The sequence below is a fragment of the Choloepus didactylus genome, chromosome 2, assembly GCF_015220235.1.
Source record: "Choloepus didactylus isolate mChoDid1 chromosome 2, mChoDid1.pri, whole genome shotgun sequence".
NCBI lineage: Eukaryota > Metazoa > Chordata > Mammalia > Pilosa > Megalonychidae > Choloepus > Choloepus didactylus.
The window spans coordinates 240,524,390-240,550,077 of record NC_051308.1 but is presented as its reverse complement, the minus strand read 5'-3'; the positions used below and the strand labels follow the sequence as shown (position 1 = coordinate 240,550,077).

General features: G+C 51.7%; 1 protein-coding gene across 2 annotated transcripts in view; it reads left to right on the top strand.

The window, feature by feature from the left end:
• The window catches only part of SLC2A5 (solute carrier family 2 member 5), a 35,283-nt gene extending 11,843 nt beyond the window's left edge, over positions 1–23,440 (top strand). For both annotated transcript variants that reach the window (XM_037828600.1, XM_037828599.1), the window contains exons 2-12: positions 6,349–6,447; positions 7,016–7,176; positions 12,089–12,213; positions 15,568–15,720; positions 20,157–20,282; positions 20,404–20,591; positions 20,691–20,801; positions 21,491–21,592; positions 21,975–22,050; positions 22,494–22,621; positions 22,701–23,440. In XM_037828600.1, coding sequence (XP_037684528.1) covers positions 7,019–7,176; positions 12,089–12,213; positions 15,568–15,720; positions 20,157–20,282; positions 20,404–20,591; positions 20,691–20,801; positions 21,491–21,592; positions 21,975–22,050; positions 22,494–22,621; positions 22,701–22,883 — 1,350 coding nt within the window. In that variant the 5' untranslated portion in view covers positions 6,349–6,447; positions 7,016–7,018 and the 3' untranslated portion in view covers positions 22,884–23,440. The remainder of the gene's footprint in view (positions 1–6,348; positions 6,448–7,015; positions 7,177–12,088; positions 12,214–15,567; positions 15,721–20,156; positions 20,283–20,403; positions 20,592–20,690; positions 20,802–21,490; positions 21,593–21,974; positions 22,051–22,493; positions 22,622–22,700) is intronic.
• The last annotated feature ends 2,248 nt before the right edge of the window (positions 23,441–25,688 follow it).

The window sequence follows — 25,688 nt, the reverse complement described above, 5'->3', positions numbered from 1 at the left end:
TTAATGCTTTTAAGCCATTTGCATTTTATTCATCACAATAGCATCTGCTTACATTTGGAGTGAGGGCGTTGTACATATTTGTGCAAAATATTATTTATTTGGGCAAGGATATAAGACCCTTGTCATAGCAGGTTGATACATAGCTGAACACTGCTCCCTAACATATAGATCTGGAGCAAGTTTAGGAGGTAGAAGAACCTGGGATTCAAGCCTGCACCATCCTGTTCTAGCTGTGGGATCTTAGGCAAGTTTGCTTAACCCCACTATGTCTCGGTTTCCTCATCTGTAAAATGGGAGAAATAACATACCACCTCATGATTAAAGGAGATAATGCAGGTAAAGTTCCTGGCCTGTAGGGGGTTCCCGTAAATATTATCGCTTTCCTATTGTCCTCTAGCTCAGGATTTCTCATCCACAGCTCCATGGACATTTGGGGTCAGGTAATTCTTGGTGGGGGGCAACTGTCCTGTGTCACCTGGGATGTTCTGCAGCATCCCCGACCTCTGCTCACCAGATGCCAGTAGCACCACTCTAAGTTGTGAGAACAAAACCTTGCCTGGAGGGCACAAGCCCCCCTGCTCCCCCACCTTGAGAGTCACTGCGTTGGAGTTCACCCAGCGCCTCCCATGGATTTTCTATTCGAGTCTCAACAGCAGCTAGGAAAGTGTCAGACAAATCTGTATGATAAACAAGGAACTCGTCTAGGTAGGAGAGCTTGGGTGTTCGGCTGGGGTCCGGGGAGCTCCTGGCCTGGGCTCTGTCTCCTGTTCAAAGGCGCCTCCCAGCCTTGCCCCCAGGTGGCGGCAGAAGGAATGAACTGCCCCGAGGCCGCGTCCCCTCAGATTGTCCAAGGAAGGAAACTGCCCGCTGCAGAATGAGCTCCGTGCCCAGGTCGGTTTCCCCCTCCCAAAGGGCGGATCTGCTCCGTGGAAGAAAGCCAGACAGTGCTGGCCTTTCTGGGAGACATCAAAACAAAGCTTGTAAGGATCTGGGAAATCATTATGGGAAGCCAAGGAGGGGGTTTAGGAGCCAAAGAATAGTGGAGTGGCTGGTAATAGCTGCAGGGAGCAAGCCCCAGGCTTCCAGAAGGCCGTGGCGGCTGGGAGGGCACTGGGCAGAGGGGTGGGGTGGAGGCAGGGAAAGCTGCACCCCTCAGGGGCTGCCTGGCCTTGGCAAACCCCTGAACCTCACCAGCCTTTAGTTTTCTCCTGTGTACGAAGAAAAGCCCAGTATCAGTCCAAAGTGCATGCCAGATAAAGGACTCAGAGCCAGAAAGGAAAACATAAAGTATGTTCAAGGAAAAAAATATACCAAAGTACTTTGGAAAACGAAGATACACATTTTGTGTGGCTCCTCCACATGAAGCAAGTTAACTTTCCCTCTGAACCCTCTGGGTTCTCATTCAGATTAATTAATGGTAACAGCAAACCCATCTATAACTTGTAGTACCTTTCCAGGTGTGGTCCCAAGAGTTTTACATACAAGAACTCATGCATTTTTTCAGTATCACTCTTAAACGGAAGGCAGCAGCACCATCCGCAGTCTGCCAACTGAGACCAGAGACACTGAGTAACTTGCCCAAGGCCACACAGCCATAGTGCTGAAGTCGGCTTGAACCCTGGCACTGTGGCCCCAACAAGACATGTTAGGAGCCGCATACAATGGCATCACGAACCCTAAATTGTTTCGATTTGTGTCTCTCTGTGCTCCCCTCACCATTTAAGGCTCGCTGTCTGTGAAACTTTGGGTTCAACAGTGTGATAAAGAGACTTAGATTAAAGTTCTGATAATTCATAAGTGCTCACTTCCCCAGGGTGATTTGCATTCTGATTGGAGATTCCTGAAAACGAAACGCTAAACTGAAAAGGCGACCCTAATGGTAGACACATTCCCAAGGTGGGTGGGGTGGGCTGCACTTCGTTCTGGGCTCCTGGAGCCCCACTTGCCAGCCCTGACGGTGGTCATTTTTCTGAAATCTCTAGATGTCCTAGGTGCTGTAAAAAATACGAAGCCAGTTTATTGAGGGCACCGGGGATGTGGTCCCTGGTTTCTCCTAAAAGCCTAGCTCAGTTTGTCCCTGCTCCCGGAACCCCTAAGAATAGTCCCCTCCCATCCTGTCCTGACGGCGGAGGGACCCTCCATCACCCAAGTGTGGCCCCAACCTCGGTGGTCTCTGGCCCCTCCCTCTCCCACCCCAGTGCAGTCCAGTACCAAATGCTTTTTTCCCCCTGGAAAGTAAGACAAGCAAGCAAGCAAGCAAGCAAACAAAAACAACAAAGGAAAGAAAAGGAAAAAAAAGGGCAAGCCCTAGCTTTCTTTTATACGCCTTTTCTTATATAACAGTTTTATTGCGAATATAATTCACATACCATACAATTCATCCATTTAAAGTGTATATTTCAATGTATACTCACATTGCTGTACAACAATCACCACAGTCAATTTTAGAACAATTTTATCACCTCGGAAAGATGTCCTCGTTAGAAGTCACTCCCTTCTCCTCAATCCCCACCCAGCCCTGGGCAACCAGTAACCTACTTTGTCTCTATGGATTTGCCTATTCTGAACACTTCGTACAATGGAATCCTGCAATATATGGTCTTTAGGGACTAGCTTATTTTACCATAATGTTTTCAAGGTGGATCCAGGTTGTAGCACTTATCCGTACTTCACTCTTTTTTATGGCTGAATAATATTCCAATGTGTGTATATACCACATTATGTTTATCCATTTCAGTTAATGGACAGCTGGATCATTTTTACCTTTTGGCTATTGTGAGCAATGACACTATGAGCATTTGTGTACAACATTTTTTGTGGACATGTGTTTTCATTTCTTTTGGTTCTATGCCTAGGAGAGGAATTTCTGGGTCATGTGCTAACTCATGTTTAACCTTTTGAGGAGCTGCTGGACTGTCCTCCAAAGTGGCTGTACCATTTTCCATTCCTACCAGCAATGTGGGAGGCTTCCAGTTTCTCTACATCCTTGCCAACACTTGTTATTATGTCTTTTTTTTTATATAGCTATCTGGGTGGATGAGAAATGCTTTCTCACTGAGGTTTTGATTTGCATTTTCCTGATTTTACTTCCTAAATATTCCTCAAAGCTGGTACTTGCTGTTGCTGCTGCCCTTCCCAAACCCCCATCCTCTCGCAGCCTGCCCTCTGCAGTGACCGCCTGTCACCCAGCAGATGGAGTGAGCCTTTAAAGGTTCAAATCCTTTCCCACTCCTGGGCTTCCAGAGCAGGTGACATGAACACCTGGCCTGTCCTGTGGCCCTGGCTGCCCCCCGCCCCCGCCCGCCCGGCCCCTCCCCAGCACTGCAGTGGTGCTGGTCACGTGTGAGATGCTGGGAGATGCCACACCCCTCGCTGCCTCAGCCCTTTGCACATGCTGTTCCCTTTAGCTGGAACACACTTCTTTCTGCCCCCACCCTCCCCTTTTTAGGGCTCAGCTTGATTGTCTCTTCCCTGACTCTTCTTTTCAACCACTCTTGTGTTTTATCTTCATAGCACTTATAGTCACAAATTTATCATTTAATCATTAAATTATTGTGTAGCTTTTTAACATGTTGGCTTCCCTCTGGGACCATAACCCCTGAGGGCAGGGGCTGCATCTGGTTTGCCCGCAGGCTGTAGCCTGGTGCCTGGAGTGTTTCCGACCCTCAATAAGTATCAGTGTAATGAACGAATGCAAACCTCCCCAGAGAGCCTCTACTATTTCCGGAGGTGAAGTCTGGCCCCCTGGGGAAAACCCTGACTTCTCTGGGGTCCGTAGGATGTGCCCTTGGCTTGACTTCCAGGAGGGAGCTCAGGAACAGAGGTGGGATCACGTGCTGTGGCTCAGAGACTTGAGCCTGTGTCTCGGAGAATTTTGCTGAGGTCCACTTGGAGAGGCCATCGAAGCAGTCGGGGGCTTCCTGTCCAGTCCGAGAGACTCTCCCCCGAGCTGCGCTGTGCTTGTGGGATGTGATGTGCTACCGGCCAGAACCACCATCTGTGTCCTGAAGGGCTTCAAACCCAGAAGTGTCGGGAGCTGCATCTGACCTGTTGTGTTTATAGTTAATCATCTCATTGGGAAGAGGATTAGAAGAAGAGATATTTTCATCAGCACTGTCTTTAAAAAACAAAATAAAACAAGCACCACCTGTGCCAGTTTGAGTGTGTTGTGTCCCCCAAATGCCATTATCTTTGTGGTCTTGTGTGGGGCAGGTGTTTTGGTGATGGTTGGATTTGCTTGGAATGTGACCCACCCAGCTGTGGGCAATGATTCTGATGAGATGTTCCCATGGAGGCGTGGCCCCACCCATTCAGCGTGGGCCCTGATCGGTGGAGCTATATAAATGAGCTGACTCAAAGAGGAAAGAGAGTGCAGCTGGGAGTGATGTTTTGAAGAGTAGCAAGCTTGCTAGAGAGGAACGTCCTGGGAGAAAGCCGTTTTGAGGCCGGAGCTTTGGAGCAGATGCCAGCTGCCTTCCTAGCTAGTAGAAGTTTTCTGGAAGCCATTGGCCATCCTCCGGTGAAGATACCTGATTGCTTGGACGCTTTGTGGCCTTAAGACTGTAACTATGTAGTGAAATAAACCCCCGTTTTATAAAAGCCTATCCATCTCTGGTGTTTTGCATTCTGCAGCATTAGCAAACTAGAACACCACCATACCCCCAGCATGTGGAAGAGTGCTGTCTCATGGTGGATGCCTAGCATGAACGAATGAATGAATAAGTGAATGAATGAATGAATAAGTGAATGAATGAATAAATGAATATCCAGAGCTCTTTGGACAGGGGGTGAGCCAAGTGTGCCACGTCCTGCCTCTTAGAGGTGTTGTGTGCACGCGCACCTCCTGTCTCCAAACACGGGGGCAGCCCTGGGAGCTGCCTTCCCTCCTGCTGTGTCACCCCTCCTTCCGCGGCTGCCCCTGGGACACTGGCATAGGGGTTGGGGTGCAACAGGAGAGCTTCCCAACCCGTGCCCTCTGCTCCTTGCTGGGCTGCCTCGTCTTTACCAGAATCTTCCTGCTGAATTAGCCATTTGTTGTTCGGGGTGGTAGAAAGAGGAGAAGACTGCTGCAGGCACACAGAAGGGTTAAGTTTCACCCCGTTTTTGCTCTGGAGCTGCTCCTGGCATGGCCTCCTCTCCGAAGGAGTTGACTCCGCCTGCTCCGAGCACCCCAACAAGGCAGGATAGTTGGGGCTGTCTCTGCTGGGCCACTCCTCACTGACCTCCCTCAAGGATCCTCTTTAGGGTTGGTGGGTCGGTGCCCGGTGCCCGGAGCCCAGAAGATGCCACGAGGACCTCAGCCCCCTGCGGTCGGGGCCCGGGAGGGCTGAGTGTGGGCAAGGGGGTGTCACGTGAGAAAGGGGAACACTGGATCCAGCGGGTGGACGAAGGAGCTTCTGCGGCGGCTTTGGAGAGCAGCGTCCCCCACTCACCCCAGTCTAGATCCTGAGCCTCGGCTGCACTTCCAGAAAGAGTCCTTGCAATTCTGTGAGAAGGTGTGCTTCCCATTTTAAAGAAAAGGAAACTGAACATCTTAAAAATTAAGCTAGAAAGTGGCAATGGCCAAGTTCAAGGTGAACTGTGGACTCCAAGAGCAAAGCTCTTCCTACTTCTTTTTTTCCCCCATTTTCATTACTTTACTACTGAATGCCCTTTTTAAAGATTATCCTAAATAAACGTTCAGTTTTCTCCTGCGTCAAAGGAGGATATTATCACAGAAAGTTTCTGTTTACGAGTCCCCAGAAATCTATATTTAAATATAAATTTAATTTATATCTGTTCACTGTGCCTTCGACCTGTTACAGCAGAAGTCCAGGGGCTAAAGGAAATCAATCGGTGGCCCTAAATAATTCAGTTTTTTCACATTTTTCTCTCTTTGATCTTAGGGGAGTTGGTATTTGAGATGGGGCTGTGTGGTGGTTTGCAAATGCAGGCTGGTGGTGGGAATGTCAGAGAAGTGATTCTTCACACATTAGATGAGGTGATGGCGGGGGGGGGGGGGGAACCTCTCAGGCTATTTCTGACCCAGTGGTTCTCCAGGGTTGATTTGCCCCCCAGGGGGCATTTGGCCTGTCTGGAGACATTGCTGGTTGTCTCCACTGGGGGTCCCTCTGGCATCTAGTGGGTTGAGTCCCCTGGATGCTGCTAAACACCCAACAATGCACAGGAAGCCCCCACCACAAAGAAGCACCTGGTCCCAAATGTCAATAGAGCTGAGGTTGAGAAGGAATGTCCCAGCCCAGGGTGGGTGGAGGGGGTAGGAGGTAGCACTGTGGTGCCCTGTGGAGAGTGCAGGTGTCCCTCGAGCCTGGGGCTGCCCCCGGCCCTAAGCCACAGTCTCTTTCGCAGAAGCTGACACTCGTCCTGGCCCTGGCGACGCTGATCGCTGCCTTCGGGTCATCCTTCCAGTACGGGTACAATGTGGCGGCGGTCAACTCCCCTGCAGAGGTAGGTCACTCTGGGGAGAGCAAGGCAGACCCCAAATAGCCCCTAGCAAACAGGGTGGTGGGACTGCAGCAGCTCGTGGCTGGGCGTGGCCAGCCAGCGTGGGACTTGCCACACAGTGGGTCCTCACGCAGTGGGTGCAGACTTGAGGGAACCTTCCGGCACAGCACCATTGGGAGGGAGGAGGTCCCCTGAGGCTCAGCTTCTCGGGGGGAGCAGGCACAGGCCAGGAATGGCTGGACACCCTGTGGGCTGGGTGCAGGAGGGTCCCTTTCAACTTGTGGGGGAGACCAGAGGGGGCAGGGATCACCTGCAGATTGGAAGATTTGGGTCACTCCTTCCTGGTGTGAGAAACATCCTGTGTGGTTTGCTCGTCAGGCATGTGTACCTGGAACGTGTACCTGCCTTCTTGCCGACAATTAAATGTTGTCCTCGCCCACCTTTTCTCGACTTAATGGATGTTGGTATCTGTGGGCCCACAGTGTCCCACGGGGTGGTCTAACGACTTAAGCTGTTCTTTCTGCAGAGCCAGATCAGATTAGATGGTTTTCCATCTTGTTTTGTGCCCCAGCTCATGAAGCAGTTTTACAACGAGACCTTCTATGCTAGAACCGGTGAATACACGACCGACTCTGCCTTGACGTTGCTGTGGTCCGTATCCGTGTCCATGTTCCCCTTTGGGGGCTTCATCGGATCCCTCCTGGTTGGCCTCTTTGTGAACAACCTTGGCAGGTAAGGGAAGGTGACGTTTCAACCCCCAGGAACCCGACCACATCAGAGCTCAAAACCGAGGCCTCGAATGGAAATCCAGTTTATTTCCGGTTTAAATCCAGGGTGATAACTGCTGTGGTCATATTTTATTTTCTTATGAGTTCTAAGAGGGAGGGCGACATTGTCAAATATCTGGAGACTTAGCCCAAGTCTTAGGGGTTGGAAGCTGGAGGGATGGGGACCCCAGGCTCTCGGTTTGCCACGACGGCCCAGGACGCTTCCTCACTGCTCCCTCACCCGGACACCGCTTTCCTTACCACAAATGGAACAGATGTCTCCCCAGTTGCTGCCTTTTGAGGGGTCGGGGGGCTGAACTGGCCTGGCCCCGACATCAGTCCCAACGCAGACCCTAACGGCGTTCCTGAAAGCCACGTCGTAAACCAACGCAGAGACCTTACCGCACTCTTCTTGGCCTTGGAAGCAGGTGATACCCACAGTTTAGCCCCAACGAAATTCCTGAAAATGCCGGAATGGCGGAGATGACTCAGGTCCTTCAGCGGGAGGCTGTGTGGCCCCGGCCACTGTGTCACGAGCCACAAGAGCGATGCCATCAGGTGGTGACACCCTGCCCTGTGCGCCGAGGATATGCCTTACGTCTGTCCTGGCTCTAGAAATATTAGAAATTGTGTATTTGATTCCAAAAACAGTCTCTCGAGTCATCCAAAATTAGAGAGCAGCCTTATTTAAACAGGATTTAGAGCTCATCTGTCTGTCCCCCACCTTCATGGACAAGGAAAAAGGGCTCGGCTGAGGATGAGAAGCTCTTTCTCAAGAGTCCAGACCAGAACCCAGGCCTTGGTCCCTTCTCCAGGATTTCTGAGAAGGATCTGAGATGAAAGATTCATGCCTCTGGTTTGGGGTCTGTTGCGGTTTGCTAATGCTGCTGTTATGCAAAATACCAGAAATGGATTGGCTTTTAAAAAGGGGGTTTGTTTGGTTACAAAATTATAGTCCTAAGGCCATAAAAGTGTTCAAACAAAGCCATCAACAATAGGATACCCTCACTGAAGGGCAGCTATGGACTCCGGAAAACCTCTGTCAGCTGAGAAGGCACAGGCATGTGGCTGGCGTCTGCCCCAGGGTTCTGGTTTCAAAACGGCTTCCTCCCAGGATGTTTCTCTCTAAGCAACTAGGGATGTTCTCTTAGTTTCTCCCAGGTAAGCTCTGGGCGAGCAAAATCTGCTTTCAATGGCCATCTCCAAAATGTCACTCTCAGCTGCTCTGAGGTCCTTCTGTTTGTGAGCTCTTTTACAGGACTCCAGTGATTAAATCAAGACCCACCTTGAACGGGTGGGGTCCATATCTTCATGAAAAAAATCCAATTAAACGTTTCACTCACAGTTGATTGTGTCACATCTCCATGGAAACAACTTAATTTTCTATTATCCCACAAGATTGGATTAAAAGATCATGGCTTTTTCTTGGGGGACATAATATAGCCAAACCAGCACAGGGTCTGAGACCCTAAGAGCCTCCCAGGAGTTTAGGGTTGAACTCACAACTCCAAAAGGGCTTCTCCCGTGGGCCCCCGTGGGACAGGATGCCACTCAACTCAGACTCAAGACTGCAGACTGCTTCTCCTTGAGGGAAGGGCTTGCCCTCTGGGTCAGCAGATAGGGCTGAAATCTGCTTATCGACTATCTAGTGGGGAAGGCGATAACACTATTGAGCTGTTTGCAGCTTTCTTAAGGATTTGTAGGTGTTCTTTAAGCAAACAGAGTAAGAGCTAAGCTTTATTGATGGGTTTCTGTGTGCCCAGCTCTACCTCGGTTTCTTTTCATGTATGAACTCTAATTCTTAGAAAAGCCAATGAGAGAAGTACTGTTACACGCCCATTTTAAAGATAGGAAAAATGAGGCAGAGAGAGATACCGTAGTTTATCCAAGATTGCCAGCTGGGAGGTAGGACTCCAACCCAGAACTTTCACTCATTCTGAGCACAGGCCAGTAACCTCCACACTCTACTACCAGATATTGGGCAAATGCCTTCTTAACCTGCTGTTTCATTTTTTAGTTGTGCATCCGGTATCTTTTTTATGCAAAAATTTTAAATTTACAAGTGGTCAAATTTAACTCTCATTTACAGTTTTTGCTTTTAGTGTCTTAGGAAAGCCTTCCTTACCTAGAGTCAAAAGGGTATTCTTTTTTTTTTTTAATTAAATTCAGTTTTATTGAAATACATTCACACACCATACAATCATCCATGATATACAGTCCACTGTCCACAGTATGATAACATAGTTATGCATTCATCACCACAATCTATCTCTGAACATTTTCCTTACATCAGAAAGAACCAGAACAAGAATAAAAAATAAAAGTGAAAAAAGAACACCCAAATCATCCCCCCATTCCACCCCATTTGTCCTTTAGTTTTTATCCCCATTCCTCCACTCATCCATACACTAGATAAAGGGGGTGTGATCCACAAGGTCTTCACAATCACACTGTCACCCCTTGTAATCTACATTATTATATAATTGTCTTCAGGAGTCCAGACTGCTGGGTTGGAGTTTGGTAGTTTCAGGTATTTACTTCCAGCTATTCCAAAACATTATAGCCTAAGAGGTGTTATCTATATAGTGCATAAGAATGTCCACCAGAGTGACCTCTCGACTCCATTTGGAATCTCTCAGCCACTGAAACTATTTCGTCTCATTTTGCATCCCCCTTTTGGTCAAGAAGATACTCTCAGTCCCACGATGCCGGGTCCACATTCATCCCCGGGAGTCATTCTCTGCGTTGCCAGGGAGATTTACAACCCTGGGAGTTGGGTCCCACGTAGGGGGGAGGGCAGCGAGTTCACCTGTCGAGATGGCTCAGTTAGAGAGAGAGAGGGCCACATCTGAGCAACAAAGAGGTACTCGGGGAGACTCTTAGGCACCATTACATACAACTTGAGACTCTCAAAAGGGTATTCTTTTGCACATTAAAAAATAGTTTACAACTTTGTTTTTCCCAGAGACATCTGGAATTTATCTTTGTATATGGTGAGAGAGAGCTAAGTTGCTTTATTTTTCCCACGTGGAAAGTCACTTGCTCTCAGATGTATCTTAGTGCTCTTTTACTCTTCTGTGTTGATTTTCAATTCAGGTTACCAAAATCCCAGATTGGAATTGTTTTGAATTTATAACTTAATTTGAAGAAAACCCAAATCCTTACGACATTGAGCTTTATCATCCCGGGGCAAACTGGTGCTGTCCATTTTCTTCAGGTCTTGTCTGTGCTTCTGTGAAGTTCCCTGTCAAGGGTTCAGGTGTGGGTTTAGTTTTATTTAATCCTGGGACTCACTATGGCTGAAATTTCATATCTTTGTCATCCATTCTGGAAACTTTTCAGCCATTACCTCTTTAAATATTGCCTTTCCTACATTTTCTACATTCTTTCCTTCTGGAACGCCAGAGAGTTCCTTCACATCTTTTAATCTATCATGTCTTCCATCTTATCTCCCTCTTGCTTTCTAGGTGTTTCCTCAGGGTTACTTCCAGGCCATTAACCGTCCCTTCCGCTGTAATTCACCTGCTAAGCTTTTCTTTGGTTGTTTTTTTTGTTGTTGTTGTTTTTTTTTTTTTTTTGTAGATTTTACGGAATAATCATGCAGAAAATACAGAGCTCCCATTTACTCCTCCCATACATGAGTGTGGTACATTTGTTACAATTGATGAAATAATATTATTATAATTGTATTATTAACTATAGTTCATGGTTTACATTAGGGTTCTCTGTTTGTTGTACAGTCCTATAATTTTTTTGCTTTTTTAAAAATTTTTATTCTAGTAATGTGTGCACAACCTAAAATTTCACCTTTCAACTACATTAAAATATATAATTCAGTGCAGTTTATTATACATGTTGAGCTTTTAATTTCAATGATTATTTTTCGTTTCAGAAAGTTCTATTCACTTGTTTAGAAAATATATTTTTTTAATTGTTTTATATAGTTTTTGCTTCATATTGTCTCTTATTCTATCCTATGGTATGATTTTGATTCCTTATCTTATGACACTAATTGTTTTGAGTGTATTTCATAGTATCTATCTAATTCTGTTGTCTGAAGCTGAGCTGTTTGAATACACTGCTTCTCGCATATGGTGGATGATTTCATGTAACCCTGGAGCTCCAGCTTATTGGGCCTGATGGACCCCTGGGGACCTGGCTTCAGGGGGTCCCTCCAGAGAAGTTTTGCTTTGGGCTCTCTGGGGCTGTTATTGGCCCAAGTTCACCTCTAGTTTTGTTCAGGCTTTTCAAGTTTCATTAAGTTTGATGTTTATTATAGGTCTTCATCAGCTTAAAGAAGTCCCCTCTATAGTTTGTTAAGGTTGGTTGTTTGTTTTTAAATTATGAGTGTTAAATTTTATCCACTCCTTTTGCCTCTTCTAATGAGATAATCATGTATTTTCCCCCAGTACCATCTTTAATGTGGTAAAATACCTTGAAAGATTTTTAAATATGCTGTTGAGTTCAATTTGCTGATACTTCACTCAGGAATTTTGCATCTATGTTGATACGTGAGGTTGCCCTATAGTTTTTTTTTCTTTTGATGTCCTTGCCCAGTTTTGGTTTCAAGATTACATTAAAATCATAAGTTATCTTATGATTTCAAAAGCCTTTTAGTGTATTTATAAAATTCTATACTATATTTGTTCTTACCACCGATGCCCTCTGAACCGTGGTCATTTGCTCCACCTCTGAGGATATTCCCACACCAGGTCACATCCTTGACCAGTGTCAGTTTTGGGTCTTGGAGAGCTTAAAACACAACAGCAAAGCGAACCTGCAGCGGATGGAGCTGGAGAGGGTAGAAACTCTGTCGACGTTTGTTGAATGAATGCATGAAACCTTAAACCTAACCAACGGTTATTTGTCCTTGGCAGAAAAGGTGCCTTGCTGTTCAACAACATCTTCTCCATCGTGCCTGCGATCTTAATGGGATGCAGCCAAACCGCCAAGTCCTTTGAGATGATCATTATCTCCAGACTTCTGGTGGGAATCTGTGCAGGTGAGTGGGGTGACCCTGACTCGTCCATCTGCCGTGCAGTTTCATCAGGGAGGAGGAGAGGCAGGGTCCCAGGGATCTGAGCCACTCTGGGGCCTCAGAAGCATCTAGACTCAAGCTGTACCTATGGTCAGGTCATGCCATAGCTGCTTGGGCCCCACCCTGGTTCCTGAGTGCACACGGCAGCCCGCGATGCATCCTGCAAGAAAGCGGTTTTTGGAAAGTACTGCAACACACACTCTGGTTCAAGAGGGCCCTTTCAGTCCAATCCTTTATCTTAATGTTTTCCGAAGTGCAGGTTGCAGACAGGTGAAATCTGTCTGGTGAAATCTATCTAGGCAGCAGCATTCTCTTTTTAAAAAAATGAAATAGAATAGACTGTGTCATATATAGTAAAGGTAAGTATTGTCTTTTGAAGTTTGAAGTTATTTCTCTATAGGTGTATGCATAAACAGGCTGCAATGTAAAATGTATTTCTGTATTTTTTTTTTCTGTGGGTGATGGTCAAGAAGCATGAGGAACCATCTAAAAATGAGACCCTCTACCAAAAAGGGGTTAATGATAGCCACCTTTCAACTTTTATAGGGCACTTTAAAGCTTGCATAGGGCCTTTGACAGGCAAGGTTTGACTTGGTCAAGGACGGCCTATCGGGACGGGCGCTTGCTCACCTGAGATCTCTCACCTGAGTGACCGTGGAGCTGGTGGGCAGAGCTGGGCCCATCATCCTGCCTGACCGGCTTCAGTGTTTTTGGAAAACTCCCCCATAATTGCTTCAAACTGAAGAGGGACGAGGTTAAAGCCGGGCTGTGGTGTCATTTCACAGGCAGCGTTGCCCAGGAGCTCCCGTCTTCTTCCGAACGCAGGGCTAGACAAGAAGGGAGGATTTGGCTGTTGTCATCCAGCTCCTTAGCTGGAGTTAAGTGACAATAGAGGAGAAGTCAAGAAGCCTGGTGGTAGGGGAAGTGGTAGAGAATTGCAGGGTGGGGAGAAAAGGATGAGAACAAGTTTCCTAAAGGGAGCAAGAGTTCATTTCAAGGGGACAGTAGGAGACCTCGTGGCAAACATGACTCGGTCAGTGCTTTCCCTGAGCATCTGGACGTGTCTCTGCCACCTGGGCCCGAGCCCCAGGCCCCCAGCCTTTGCTTCAGGTATCCCCTGCAGTGGCGCTCAGCTTTATGAACTAACTAAATGATTCCAAAATGTCAGCAGCAGCCGGAAGGTCCAGCGTCTTTTCCAGTGACCACCCTACAATCCAGAATTGGTTCCTTCAGAGAAATAGCCTTCAGTGTAGAGCAAAAATCACGGTTAGGAATTCCAACCTTGGCTCTCATGTGAAATTTAAGCCAGCAGTTCTCAGACATTTTGGCCTCAGGACACCTTTTCACTCTAAAAATTATTGTGGTCTCTAAAGAGTTTTGCTCATGTGGGTTCTATCTATCAATATTTTCTATATTAGAAATTGCAACCAGGAAACGTATCAAGTCACTCAAGAATAACAAAACCCCATTATATAGTTTATGAAAAATAACTTTTTTCAAATAAAAATTTAGTGATAAGGGTGGTATTGTTTTATGTTTTTGCCAATCTCCTTAATGTCTGGCTTAATGGAAGACAGATGGATTTCGAACCAGCTTCTACATTCCATTTCCAAGATGTCACATCATGTAGCTTCTGGGAAAACTCCACTGTACACGCGCGAGAGAACGAGAATGAAAAGCAAGTAACATCTCAGTATTGTTATGAAAATAGTTTTGATGTCACAGATGCTCTGAAAGGGGCTTGGGAACTCCTGGGATCCTCAGAAGGTAGTTTGGGGATATCTGGTGCTGTGCCCTCCAGTTGCAGTTAATTCTTTCACACATCTCCCGAAAAGTCAGACAAGAGTATAATCAAGTTTTGTGCTATTTAGACACTCAGTTAAAAGTACCCAGATTGGCAAGATCCATGTAGTTCACGCTGCTAACAGAGTGAACACCTCCTCTGACCAAGAAGGCACAACGATAAATATGGTTTGGACTTTTGAAGATGCTCGCAGTTTACTGATTTGGTGATAGCCAATTTCTAGGCAAGAACACTGAGGGCTGTCACTGGCTCTAAGGAAATTGAGCTTTAGAAGCCGCCCTGCTCTGGGTTAGGGGTCAGAACAGGAGAGCCCAGTGGGGTCGTTTTTAAGGTGAAATGTGACAGCCTCCCACCGACATTAAGTCAACGCTGTCTCCTCATAAATCTCCAATGTTGACCTGTCAATTATGTCCTTAATCAAGTTGGGAGGTGACCACCGGGGCCTGCGATAAGTGGAGAGGACCGAGCCAGCTCCTGGAGGTCCGTTCCCTTCCTCCGCTGCCCTTCCGGTGCCATATGCTGGGGTCTCAGCTGTGCCCACCCAGAAGCCCGCCCTGCAAAGCGGAAGGAGTCGGTGTTTGTGAACTTGCAAGGTCTCTTTTGAAAGGCCACACAGAGCTTCCTGGGGCGAAATCTCAGCTCAGGGACGTCCTGTCTCAGTGCTGTCGGGGTCTCCAGGGCCAGCAGCTCTGGCCGCCACTCGCCCCGACACTCACACTCCCTCACGTGCCCCTCACGGACCCCGCGTTCTTCTTCTGAGCCCCAGCATGGCCGTTACACCAGGCGAGCCTGACACTGGGACTGGTGCAGCCCCTTAGCTTCTCCGGGGATTCCTCAGCCTCTCCCTGGGATTTGAGGGGAATCATATGGAAAATCGGATCACATGAAAATATTTCATGTCCTGCAAAATTAAATTCCACCTCTTCTCAAGGGGTCCAGGTACCAGTATCACAGGAAACCTTACAAGTGTAAATATTGGGGATTCAGAAGTCCTACAGGCATTACATAAATCCCAGAGATGCAGGAAGTCCATGATATGTATTTATGTTTTTTAGTGTTTATCAGGAAACATCTGGAGCTTGTGCTTGCAAGTGTGGAGACGTATCTATGCGTGGATTCACTATGTCCTGTAGAGTGAAGGTATAGCGGTGGATACTGGCCTGTTCATAGCAGATTCTCCCCTGGGAGCAGGAGGGGAGAGTGTACCCCCAGTTAGCTGTTTCCTGCCTGGGACCGCGGCCAGTTCTGAGGGAAGGCTGCACCCCCACCGGCCGTGACCCCCAGGTCCAGGGGCAGGTGCTTGCTCATGAGCTTCTTTGGCCCAGCTGGCTTCCCTTTCCCTAAAGTTTAAGAACTAAGAACTAAAAGAGGAGTTTGGTTTCTCTTTTGCAGTTTCCAGAAAGTTCCGGCCTGAATAACACAACTGGAACATTAGAATACGTGGGTTTGAAGATGCAGCTTGTCCCTGACAGACTAGTTTTTCCTGATGTGTTTGTGTTTCCTCCCTCTCCCAGGCGTGTCTTCCAACGTTGTCCCCATGTACTTAGGGGAGCTGTCCCCTAAAAACCTGCGGGGGGCCATCGGGGTGGTGCCCCAGCTCTTCATCACCATCGGCATCCTCGTGGCCCAGGTCTTCGGCATCCGGAGCATCCTCACCAGCGAAGAAGGTGCGTCTGTGGACCCCCAGCCCTCCTGTGCCACCTCCCTCTGCTGCAGAGCAGTCACCCAGGGCTGACCGCTGGTCTTTCCTCTCTCCTGGGTGCCCAGACCCACAGTGCTGGCGTGTGTCCTCTCGTCCCTCTTAGGGACACGGACGAGGGCGAGGTGGCTTTGAATGCACAGGAGGAAGCCCTGTCTGACTTTCGGGGATCAGCGGCTGTTCTAGTTTGCTAATGCTGCAGAATGCAAAACACCAGAGATGGACTGGCTTTTATAAAATGGGGGTTTATTTCGCTACACAGTTACAGTCTTAAGGCCACAAAACATCCAAGGTAACACCCCAGCAATTGGGTACCTTCACCGGAGGATGGCCAATGGCGTCCAGAAAACCTCTGCTAGCTAGGAAGGCAGCTGGTGTCTGCTCCAAATCTCTGGCCTCAAAATGGCTTTCTCCCAGGACGTTCCTCTCTAGCAAGCTTGCACCTCTTCAAAACATCACTCCCAGCTGCACTCCCTGAGTTCCCTCTCTTTGAGTCAGCTCATTTATATGGCTCCACTGATCAAGGCCCACCCCAATGGGTGGGGCCACGCCTCCATGGGAACATCTCATCAAAATCATCACCCACAGCTGGGTGGGGCACATTCCAAGCAAATCTAACCATCACCAAAACGTCTGCCCCACAAGACCACAAAGATAATGGCATTTGGGGGACACAATACATTCAAACCGGCACAGCGGCTCTTGGCCACCCTGACACTGTGGGTCCAGGGGCCTGTGGCTTGGCGATGACGGCCACCAGCGTGCCAGTCTCTGGGCTCAGGTCTCTCCAGGCTCCACTGCACGTGAGCCTCCCGGCCACGCCGCTCCCTGAGGCTCCAGGCTTATGCCCATTTCACACACCGGGAAAGGGACACGTGGAGAGTCAGGGGAACCTGCCCCCGTCACAGCCGTGGGGAGACTCAGGGCTGGGCTGTCACCTTCGGGGCCTGCACCAACCTTCTCAGGAAAGCTGGGGCCTGGCACGTGGGTGGACAGTAACTCAGGATTGTTGTCGTTTCCACGCTGTTTTACATGACCTCCCCTTTCTTTGTGTCAGGGCTCCAACCTCTGAAAGGAAACTGTCATTAGTAATAACAGGCAAAATGTATAAAGCACTTACGGATCCAGGAGCCACATCTGTCACATGAACTCACTTATTTCTCCAAATGGCCCCACGAGGCAGGTACGGTTTCCGTGCCCATTTCACAGCTGTGGAAGCTGAGGCAGAGAGAGTGTGGGTAACTGGCCCAGGGTCTTGTCAGCCACACACCCAGGCAGGTTGGCTTCGGGGCCCACGTCTGACCACCCCACCAGGCCACCTCTCCGCCAACCCTGCCAAAGGATCATAGGTGTTGCAATGTTGCGATGCCACATCCTTGGGCAGAGCTGGGGCCTGAGTGGGTGGTTGACAGTCCCTGCCCAGGAGCTCACGGGCAGAGGGGATGGGGGTGTCACAGTTCCTTGTGCCTTCAGGGACCTGCAGATGCTGCGGTGGCAGAGGCGGGAGCGATGCAGGGGCCCGCGAGGAGTCTCGACCTGCAGAGCTGGTGTTGCCGCCCTGCCCGGAGCCCTCCGTGGCTCAGCACGGCTCTCTCCCTGCCCTGGCACCTGCCCAGACTGGCAAGACCACCAGGGCATTTTCATTGTTGGTTTTCACCCCGGGACAGTACAGGTGTCAGGAGGGAGGTGCAGATGGAACCACCAGTTAGGGTCTTTGAGCACCATGCCGAGGACACTGGCCTTGGGCTCCTTGGCAGGGGTGTCCTGCGAGCTTGTCAGAAAGGCAGACGCTCGGGCCCAGCCCAGGCCTGCTGAAGCGGAACCCGCCTTTCATCCAGCTCCCCAGGTGGCTTGAAGACGTTAGAGGTGGGGCAGCTCTGTCCTGGGGGGACTTAAGGGGGGTCGGCTCCAGTTTTGGTGAAGTGGTTGGCGGGATGAGGGGCCCAGAGAGCAGGCGGGAGCCTGTGGTGCGCCTGAGTCCCTGAGCCGGGCGGGAGGTGAGGGGCAGCCAGAGCAGCGTGAACAAGGCGGGACGAGCTGCTGGAGGTTACCCAGAGGGATGCGGGTGGTGGGGGGAGGAAGGCGGCAGGTGCGGCAGAATGTTCCACCTGGAGCAGCGGCGGATGGAGGTGCTGCTAGCATGGCGGTGGGGGCAGGGAGCGGTTTTATTTTGGACGCATCAAGTTTAAGTAACCCAGGGACGCCCAGGTGGAGACTCCTGGGGATGTGGTACCTGGAAAGGCCCGGGGCCCCCAGCAGACACGGCGCAGCGTGGGTGCCTGGGGCTGGGAGGGCCCAGGAAGACGGCCCGGCCTCCGGGAAGGAAGGGGGACCCCCACGATTTAAGGGGTGGGGGGAGAGGCTGAGACAGTGAGGGAAGAAGAGGAAAAGGGGTCCCCTGAGAGCGCTCAAGCTGCCCCCCCCCCACTTGTGGCGGCTGCTCCATCATCCGCCGGCTCCCTATACGGAGGACGTTCCTCTTTGAATCCCCGTCACCCAGAACAGGCCCTGGTGCATAATAGGTGCTCAGCAAACACGGAGGGAAGGAAGAGCAGAGAACAGTGCTGGGGAGCCACCAGGCCAGGGCAGCACAGGAGTGTCAAAGGTTGCAGAGAGGTCAAGCGGGGTCAAAATTGGGGAGCAGTGTTTGGATGTGCCAGTCAGGAGATCTTCAGGACTTAGTGAGAAGAATTTTGTGTGTGTGGGGGGGGGACGGGTGCAGTGGCTTGAATGAGAGGTAAGGAGAGGTGGTGGCAGTGTGGACAGGGTGGCAGTGTGGATGGGGTGGTGGCAGTGTAGATGGGGTGGCAGTGTGGACGGGGTGGTGACAGTGTGGATGGGGTGGTGGCAGTGTGGACAGGGTGGCAGTGTGGACGGGGCAGCAGTGTGGACGGGGTGGGGAGATGGAAGCCGGATCCCGAGATTCCCCAGGCCCCTGGCTCCGGGTCCAGGAGAGGGGGAGGTGGGGAGGGCGGCCCCCCAGAGTGCGGAGGTGGACGGGGCAACAGCTGACCCTGGCATTGGCAGCACTCGGGTCCTGGTGAGGTGGGGGCCGGGTGTCCCCAAGAGTGAGGGAGGCGGGGGGTCTGGGGAGGGTTTGGAGGTCACAATGTGACTTGAGAAAGATGACGTTTAAACGAGAGCATTCTTGGTTTATTTCGCCTCCATTTCGGGTGGAATCTCTTTTTTCTGGGCCTCCCGGTAAACGGTTGCTTGTCAGGTGGCCGGAGTTTTAACTGTGACTCACGGTCCCTCTGACGTGTGGTGGTGACGCCAGGGCCCGGCTTGCTGCCGCAGACTTCAGCTTTGCTCCTAAATGACTGTGACCTTCTCTCCGCGCTCAGTCTTCCCGTGGGGGAAAGGGGACACGATGGGCAAATGGCAGTTAGACCAGGGGACACAGACATCAGCCTGCAAGCCCTAGGAGGACAGATGGACGAGTCGGCACTGACAGCTCGTAGAAGGAACCTCAAGTACTCATTAGCTTCTCTTTTAACCATCTTTGTGAAATATACACATACAAAGAAAAATTCAGAAAACACAAAAGCACCTCTAATCAAATAAGAGAAACCTGTGTCCCCACCACCCAGATCCAGAGCTAACACCATGTCAGCCCCCCAGAAGCTCACTGTGTGCCCCTCCGTCGTGCCCCTGATCCCCCGAAGGAGGCTGCTGTCCTGACATCTGCGGCCATCGCCCCCTTGCTTTTCCCTGTGGTTTAGCCACTTCTTGTGATGACACAGCCGACTGGACGTGTTCCTGCACCTTTCGTAGATGGGATCGTGTTGTGTCGATTCCGGCACTCTGCACTCTGCTTGCGGGTTTGTCCGTGCCGTGGTGGCGTCAGTGGTGCGGCCATGAGGGCTCCATCCTGCAAATGCGCCACAACTTATTAACCCTCGACTGCTCTGGGCATGCCCGTCATTTCTGGTTTCAGCGTCTGTGGTCCCGGCTGCTCTGGCCTTCCTAGCTCAGTGTCCTGGTGGCCCTGGGCACAAGCTTCTCTGGGCATTTATCTGGGGGCAGAACTGCCGGCTCAGACCCAGATCTTGCCGACCCTCCCCTAAAGGACATGCTGGTGGTGTGTGCAGTTGCCATTTGCCCACATCCTTGCCAGCACTTGGTCTTGGCAGACTGTTTCCTTCCCGCCAGTCTGGTAGGTGTGCGCTGTCCCTCGTCGCTTATCTGTCCTCTACGTATTTGTTAAGTGTCCACGGTTCATTGGACTCAGGCTGGGTGCCAGGGGTGCAGAGTGGAAAGGATGGAGCCCCTGTCCTCAGGGAGCCTGTGTTCCACCCCTGAGGAAAGTAAATGGGAGTGTGGCTGTTCCAGTGTGATGGGGGCCAGAGGGCACACCGGGCCGGGGGGCCGGGACCTCCGAGTGGACACGCTGTCCCCTTGCAGGCTGGCCGGTCCTCCTTGGCCTCACCGGGGTCCCAGCGGCCCTGCAGCTCCTGCTCCTGCCCCTCTTCCCCGAGAGCCCCAGGTACCTGCTGGTCCAGAAGAAGGACGAGGCGGCTGCCAGAAGTGGTAACACTTCCCACGGGAGGGGACAGGGCCTGGCGGCTGTGGCCTCGCAGCCTTGCTCCTGGGGGGACCTGTCTGCACCCTCGGACGCCCTCCCTGTATCTACCTCCCCCTCCACCCCCAGCTCTGAGGCGGCTGCGGGGCTGGGACGCCGTGGACGCTGAGATGGAGGAGATCTGGCAGGAGGATGAGGCCGAGAAGGCCACGGGCTTCATCTCGGTGCCAAAGCTGTTCCGCATGAAGTCACTGCAGTGGCAGCTCATCTCCATCATTGTCCTCATGGGCGGCCAGCAGCTGTCGGGGGTCAACGCGGTACGGGGGGCCGGGATCTCGCTCCGGAAGGCCCAGCAGGTGCCCTTGGTGCAGCCCGGTGCCCACCAGCCCCTCTCACGGCCCTGACCCCCATTCCAGGTCTACTACTACGCTGACCAGATCTACCTCCGAGCCGGGGTGAAGCCGGAGGATGTCCAGTACGTGACGGCGGGCACAGGGGCTGTCAACGTGGTGATGACCTTCTGCGCCGTGAGTGCCCCCACGAGCCTGTGTCCAGGCTGCCCCCAGGGGCTGAGGGCTGTCTTGGGCGGGGAGATTCCAGAACAGGGAAGGGGTCTGTGGTCCAAGGGGTGAGAAGTCCCTTGGTCCCCCTCATCTCCCCAGCCTCTGGGCTCTCCTTGGAGAACAGCCTGTCCCCTGGGGGGGCCTCCCCATGATGGATACCCCCAGCCCCTCATTCTGAAAGTGCCATGGCCTGAGGTGACTCCTCAGCCTCCTACATTTGGGGCTGCCAAGCTGCACCGGCCTGTGCTCCTGGTGCCCAGGGCCCCAGCCTGGCGGGGTGAGGGCTGTCTGGTGGCCCCAGCAGCACCTGCAGGGTGGGAGCCCGGCCTCTGCGAGCAGGGTTGCCTTTGAGTTCACCTGATGTCCACCGAGCCGCCAGCAGCTGCAGGGACCCTAAGATTTGGGGGTGTGTGATTAGAAGGCCCTAAGGGATAGAACGCCCTTGAGGTCTGGCAGCTTGGCTGGTGGCACTGGCCAACTTTCCCACCGGTTGTTGGAGGGCACGGCCATCCACACACCTGCACACACACACGAGCACACACACCCACCGTGGGGCGCCTGGCCCTTCTGGCTCCCCCATCAGCAGGGGGTGTGGGGGCCGGGCAGCTCTGCAGAAGGACGTCCCCTGAGCCCCTCCCTGCCTGCCCCCCCAGGTGTTCGTGGTGGAGCTCTTGGGCAGGAGGGTTCTGCTCCTGCTCGGCTTCTGTGTCTGCTTCACGGCCTGCTGTGTGCTGACAGCCGCCCTGGTGCTGCAGGTGAGGACAGGCAGACGCACGGACTCACAGCCCAGAGGCCCCAGTCACCAACGGTCCCGGGGAGGGAGGGCAGTGGCCTTTACATCCCACACCTAACCTGTAGCAGAAGGAGGGAAAGATCAGAATGGGGTGTTTTTGCAAAAGTGACCGGTCAGCCGTTCCAGGGGCCACGTCCCCCTGCCCCCCAGTAGCCCACTCATTGCCCACTTTTGGTGGAGTTTCAATGCCCAGGAGGAGCCGGGGTCCATTCCTCCTGACCCAGGCTGAAGGACAGAACCCCTGGTCATCCTGGCTTAGCCTCTGGGGACCAGGATTTCTGATGTCCCCATTGCTGGTGTCCTTGCTTTGCCAGGTATGTGCCAACTGTGTTTTCTCCCCACAGGACACGATAACCTGGATGCCCTACATCAGCATCGTCTGCATCTTCTCCTACGTCATAGGACACGCCCTTGGGCCCAGTATGTACCCCAAAGCTGGTTTCCTGGTTTCCTCCCATCCCCCACCCTCCTGCACCATGGGCCCTAGAAACTTCCAGCTTTGAGCTCCTTCAAAAGGCTCCTCCCATTTCAGCAGGGTGGGTGGAGCACGATTAGAACAAAAACAGGAAAGCAGGTGTGCAGGTTGCCACACGCTGGCCTGTGCTGCTGGCTTAGTGAGCCTGAAGGGGTCACCAGCCAATTTTAGGGACATCACAGGAAGTCGGCTATTGTCAACTTGTCAACTTGTGCTGGTCACATCCTCCCACGGCTTCTTCGCAAGGGACACCTCGTGTCCCTGTGGACACAGTGCTTTCCCCCTCGGTCTAGTTGCCCGATGTGCCTTTCACGTGTCAGGGCCTCTGGAACTTTCCACGGGTTTGATCAGCCTTCGGGAAGAAACCTCTTCTGCTTCCTTCCCCAAGGTCCCATTCCCGCACTGCTCATCACGGAGATCTTCCTGCAGTCCTCGCGGCCCTCCGCCTTCATGGTGGGGGGCACCGTTCACTGGCTCTCCAACTTCACCGTGGGCTTGATTTTCCCGTTTATCCAAGTAAGTGGGACCCCCGGCCCCCAAACCCCAAACCTCCTCAGCCCCTCCCCACGCCACTCGGCCTGTTCCTCTCCCACAGGATGGCCTTGGCGCCTACAGCTTCATCATTTTTGCCGTGATATGTCTTCTCACCACCATTTACATCTTCCTGATTGTCCCCGAGACCAAGGCCAAGACGTTTATGGAGATCAACCACATTTTCGCCAAGAAGAATAAGGTGTCAGACGTGTACCCCGAAAAGGAGGAACTGAAAGATCTTTGATCTACTTGCAAAAAGTAACTCAGGGGCAGAGGTGCATGGATCTTCCCCCTCTGGTATTCCTGACTTCCAGTTGTCTGGAAACATCCAGAAATGGGACAAGTCCAGTGCAGAATGCAGGCTGCACCTCTGGCCCATCAGGCCCAGTGGGGAATGTCCACAGAGCTTCTGGGCTGCGGTTCACGCCAGGCCACCTCTGTCTGGATTGACCAGGCACCAACTACGAGTTGTAAAGCGTGGCTGATCCTCAGCCCAGCAGGCTTAGCCATTTTGTGGCTCCTGGTATCACCCAAGTTTTACGTCACACACAAAAAATTATTGTGGAGAGATGGAAGGAGTCTCCAGTTCCATGGCTCCCTTGGGGCCACGTGCCTTAGTTCAGAGCAGGATTCATCTTATCAAGTCCTTCTCCAGAAACGCCTGTCCTGGAAATGAGAAGTCAGCAGTAGTGACATCTAGACAGCTGGGGAACAGTCCCCGTGGAGGCATGAACCAAGCCAGAGATCATTAATCCCGAATTGTGCTGTTAGAGGAAAAGGGAATTGCTTGTTTATCCTCAATAAAACCCATGTGAACACTTTTCACCAAGATGTGCCTCTCTTTCGTGAGCAGGTAGACAGCAGGAGGGTGTTTCCCAGCTCCTTCAAGCCACTCGGCCGAGTGGAGGGTCAGCTCTTGGAGGTCAGGGCTCCCCCTGAGCCCCCACTGCCCGGAGGAAGCCTGCAGACAGTTTTTGATTAAGGAAGGGAAGAAGGGAGGGATAAGGGGGGAGAAAAGCGGTGATTTTAAAAATGTAAGTTCAGGAAAGTCTTCGTGTCCAGGTGCATAGTCCCGAAGGTGAGATGGGCAGTGGGGTGTGGGGGGGTGCCCACCCACTCCCCTCAGCAGAGCCGGAGACTTCTTTTCTTAGAGACATGGATAAAGGTGTGTGTGTGTGAAGCAGGTGCGTTAAAAAACATGGAGAAATCTTGAACTCTGGAGAAGGGAAGTGTAGGGATCACCTGCTGATTGGCCTCTGGCAGGATGTGAAGTAAAGGGAAATGGAGGTCAGAGGCTGGGCGAGACAGCAGCAGGAGTTTTTGTGGAATGGAGTGGAGATCTGACAGGTGATGATTTAACAACTCACAAGAGCAGTGAAGGCCCAGCCCAAGAGAATGGTATAAGGTTGTGGTTGAACCATCCTTGACCTGCATTCCGGAAGAGGGCACAGAAACAGACGAGACAAGGCTGACAACGCTGAGGAGTGGTGACAGCAGAACGTTGACGGTCAGAGCCTGCAAGACTGTTGTGCATTCTGCCAGCACTAGCTGTGCACCCCTAAATTAACACGGTGGGGGGCGGGGGGCCATGACCCTGGGAGTCTACACCCTGGGCTCAAACCTGGGTTCTGCCACTCATTAGTTGTGCAACTTGGGCAGGTTACTTAGCTGTTCTGTGCCTCAGTTTCCTCTTCTGTTAAATGGAGCCAATAACAGATGCCTTATGGGGTTGTTGTGAGAATTATACATGTTTATATGTTTGTAGCCTTTAGATCAGTAATGGCAGGTTTAAGTGCTCGTAGCTGTTGTTAAGTGCTAAGGATGGGCGCCAGTCTTGAGGACACGTAAACCCACCAGTAACATACAGTGAGAGCCCGCTACATGCACAATGGGATTGAACGTTAAGTAAGCAGAAGGTGGAGGTGGGAGCCATATATCTCTCTGTTAGAGTGGGAGTTACAGATAAGCAAGAGGGGTCTAGAATGACCCATGTCGCAACTGAGCTGGGGGCATGGGGATGAACTTGTGTCAGCCTCAGGACAGACACAGATGCTACATATGGAGATATTTGTGGATACGCACACATGCAGGTAGAGAGGTATTTGTAGATATGCACACATGCAGGTAGAGATACCTGGCCGTGGCTCTGTGGAGGCATGGAGGGAGGTGAGGCATCACAAGAACAAATAGGGTCTCTCCGGGTGGAGACGATGCAGCAGGAGGTGAAGCCCGGAGGCTGCAGGTGAGGAGCAGCACCCAGCCGTGCAGGTGCTGAGCGGTTAGGGGAACTCCAGCTAGTTCAGTCTGAAGGTGAAGCCAGAAGGGTGCAAGGGAGCAGAGGGTGGGGTGGGAGATGCGTCCTCGTTCCCGCGGATCCTTGTGTGCCAAGCAAAGGAGCCTGAACTTTATCCTGCAGATAATCGCGGAGCTCGTGGAGGCGTGGGGCTCAGGCAGCTGGCAAGAAATAACGCAAGACTCGGGAGGATCTGGCGACCACTCAGCCATCGGGAGGAGGAGCCCGACATCCCTCCCGGGGTTCTGGTGTGGGCCATGGTGAATGGCCTGGGGAGCTGGGTGGCAGGTTTGGGGAGAAGATAGTAAAATTTTGGGACCTGTTGAGACAGAGGAGCGCATGGTAAAGAGGAGTAAAGGAAGTTGGCCCTATGACTCTGGGGCTCGGAGAGCAGAGATATAGATTTGGGAAACAACATACATTTGTTGAGCACTTACACGCCGTTTCAGACACTGTCCCAGGCACCAGGTCAGGGAGCGAGAGGGGCCATAAAGAAAAATAGTGTAAGAGTGAGAGGAAGGGGGCTGCTGATTTTAGAGGCAAGTAGAGGAGGGTCTCCCTGAAGGAAGGAGGGAAACTCCCCAGGAGAATCTGGACAGGCATGGCCAGCCGAGGGACAGCAGGTGCAGATATGCAGAGGTGGGAGGGGGCTGGCCGCATTTAGGGAATAAGCGGAGAGAAGAGGGGCTGGAGCAGGGAGAGAGGGAGGGGGTTGGAGGCAGGGTCCAGATCCTGGGTAGGTGTTCATTGGGAACT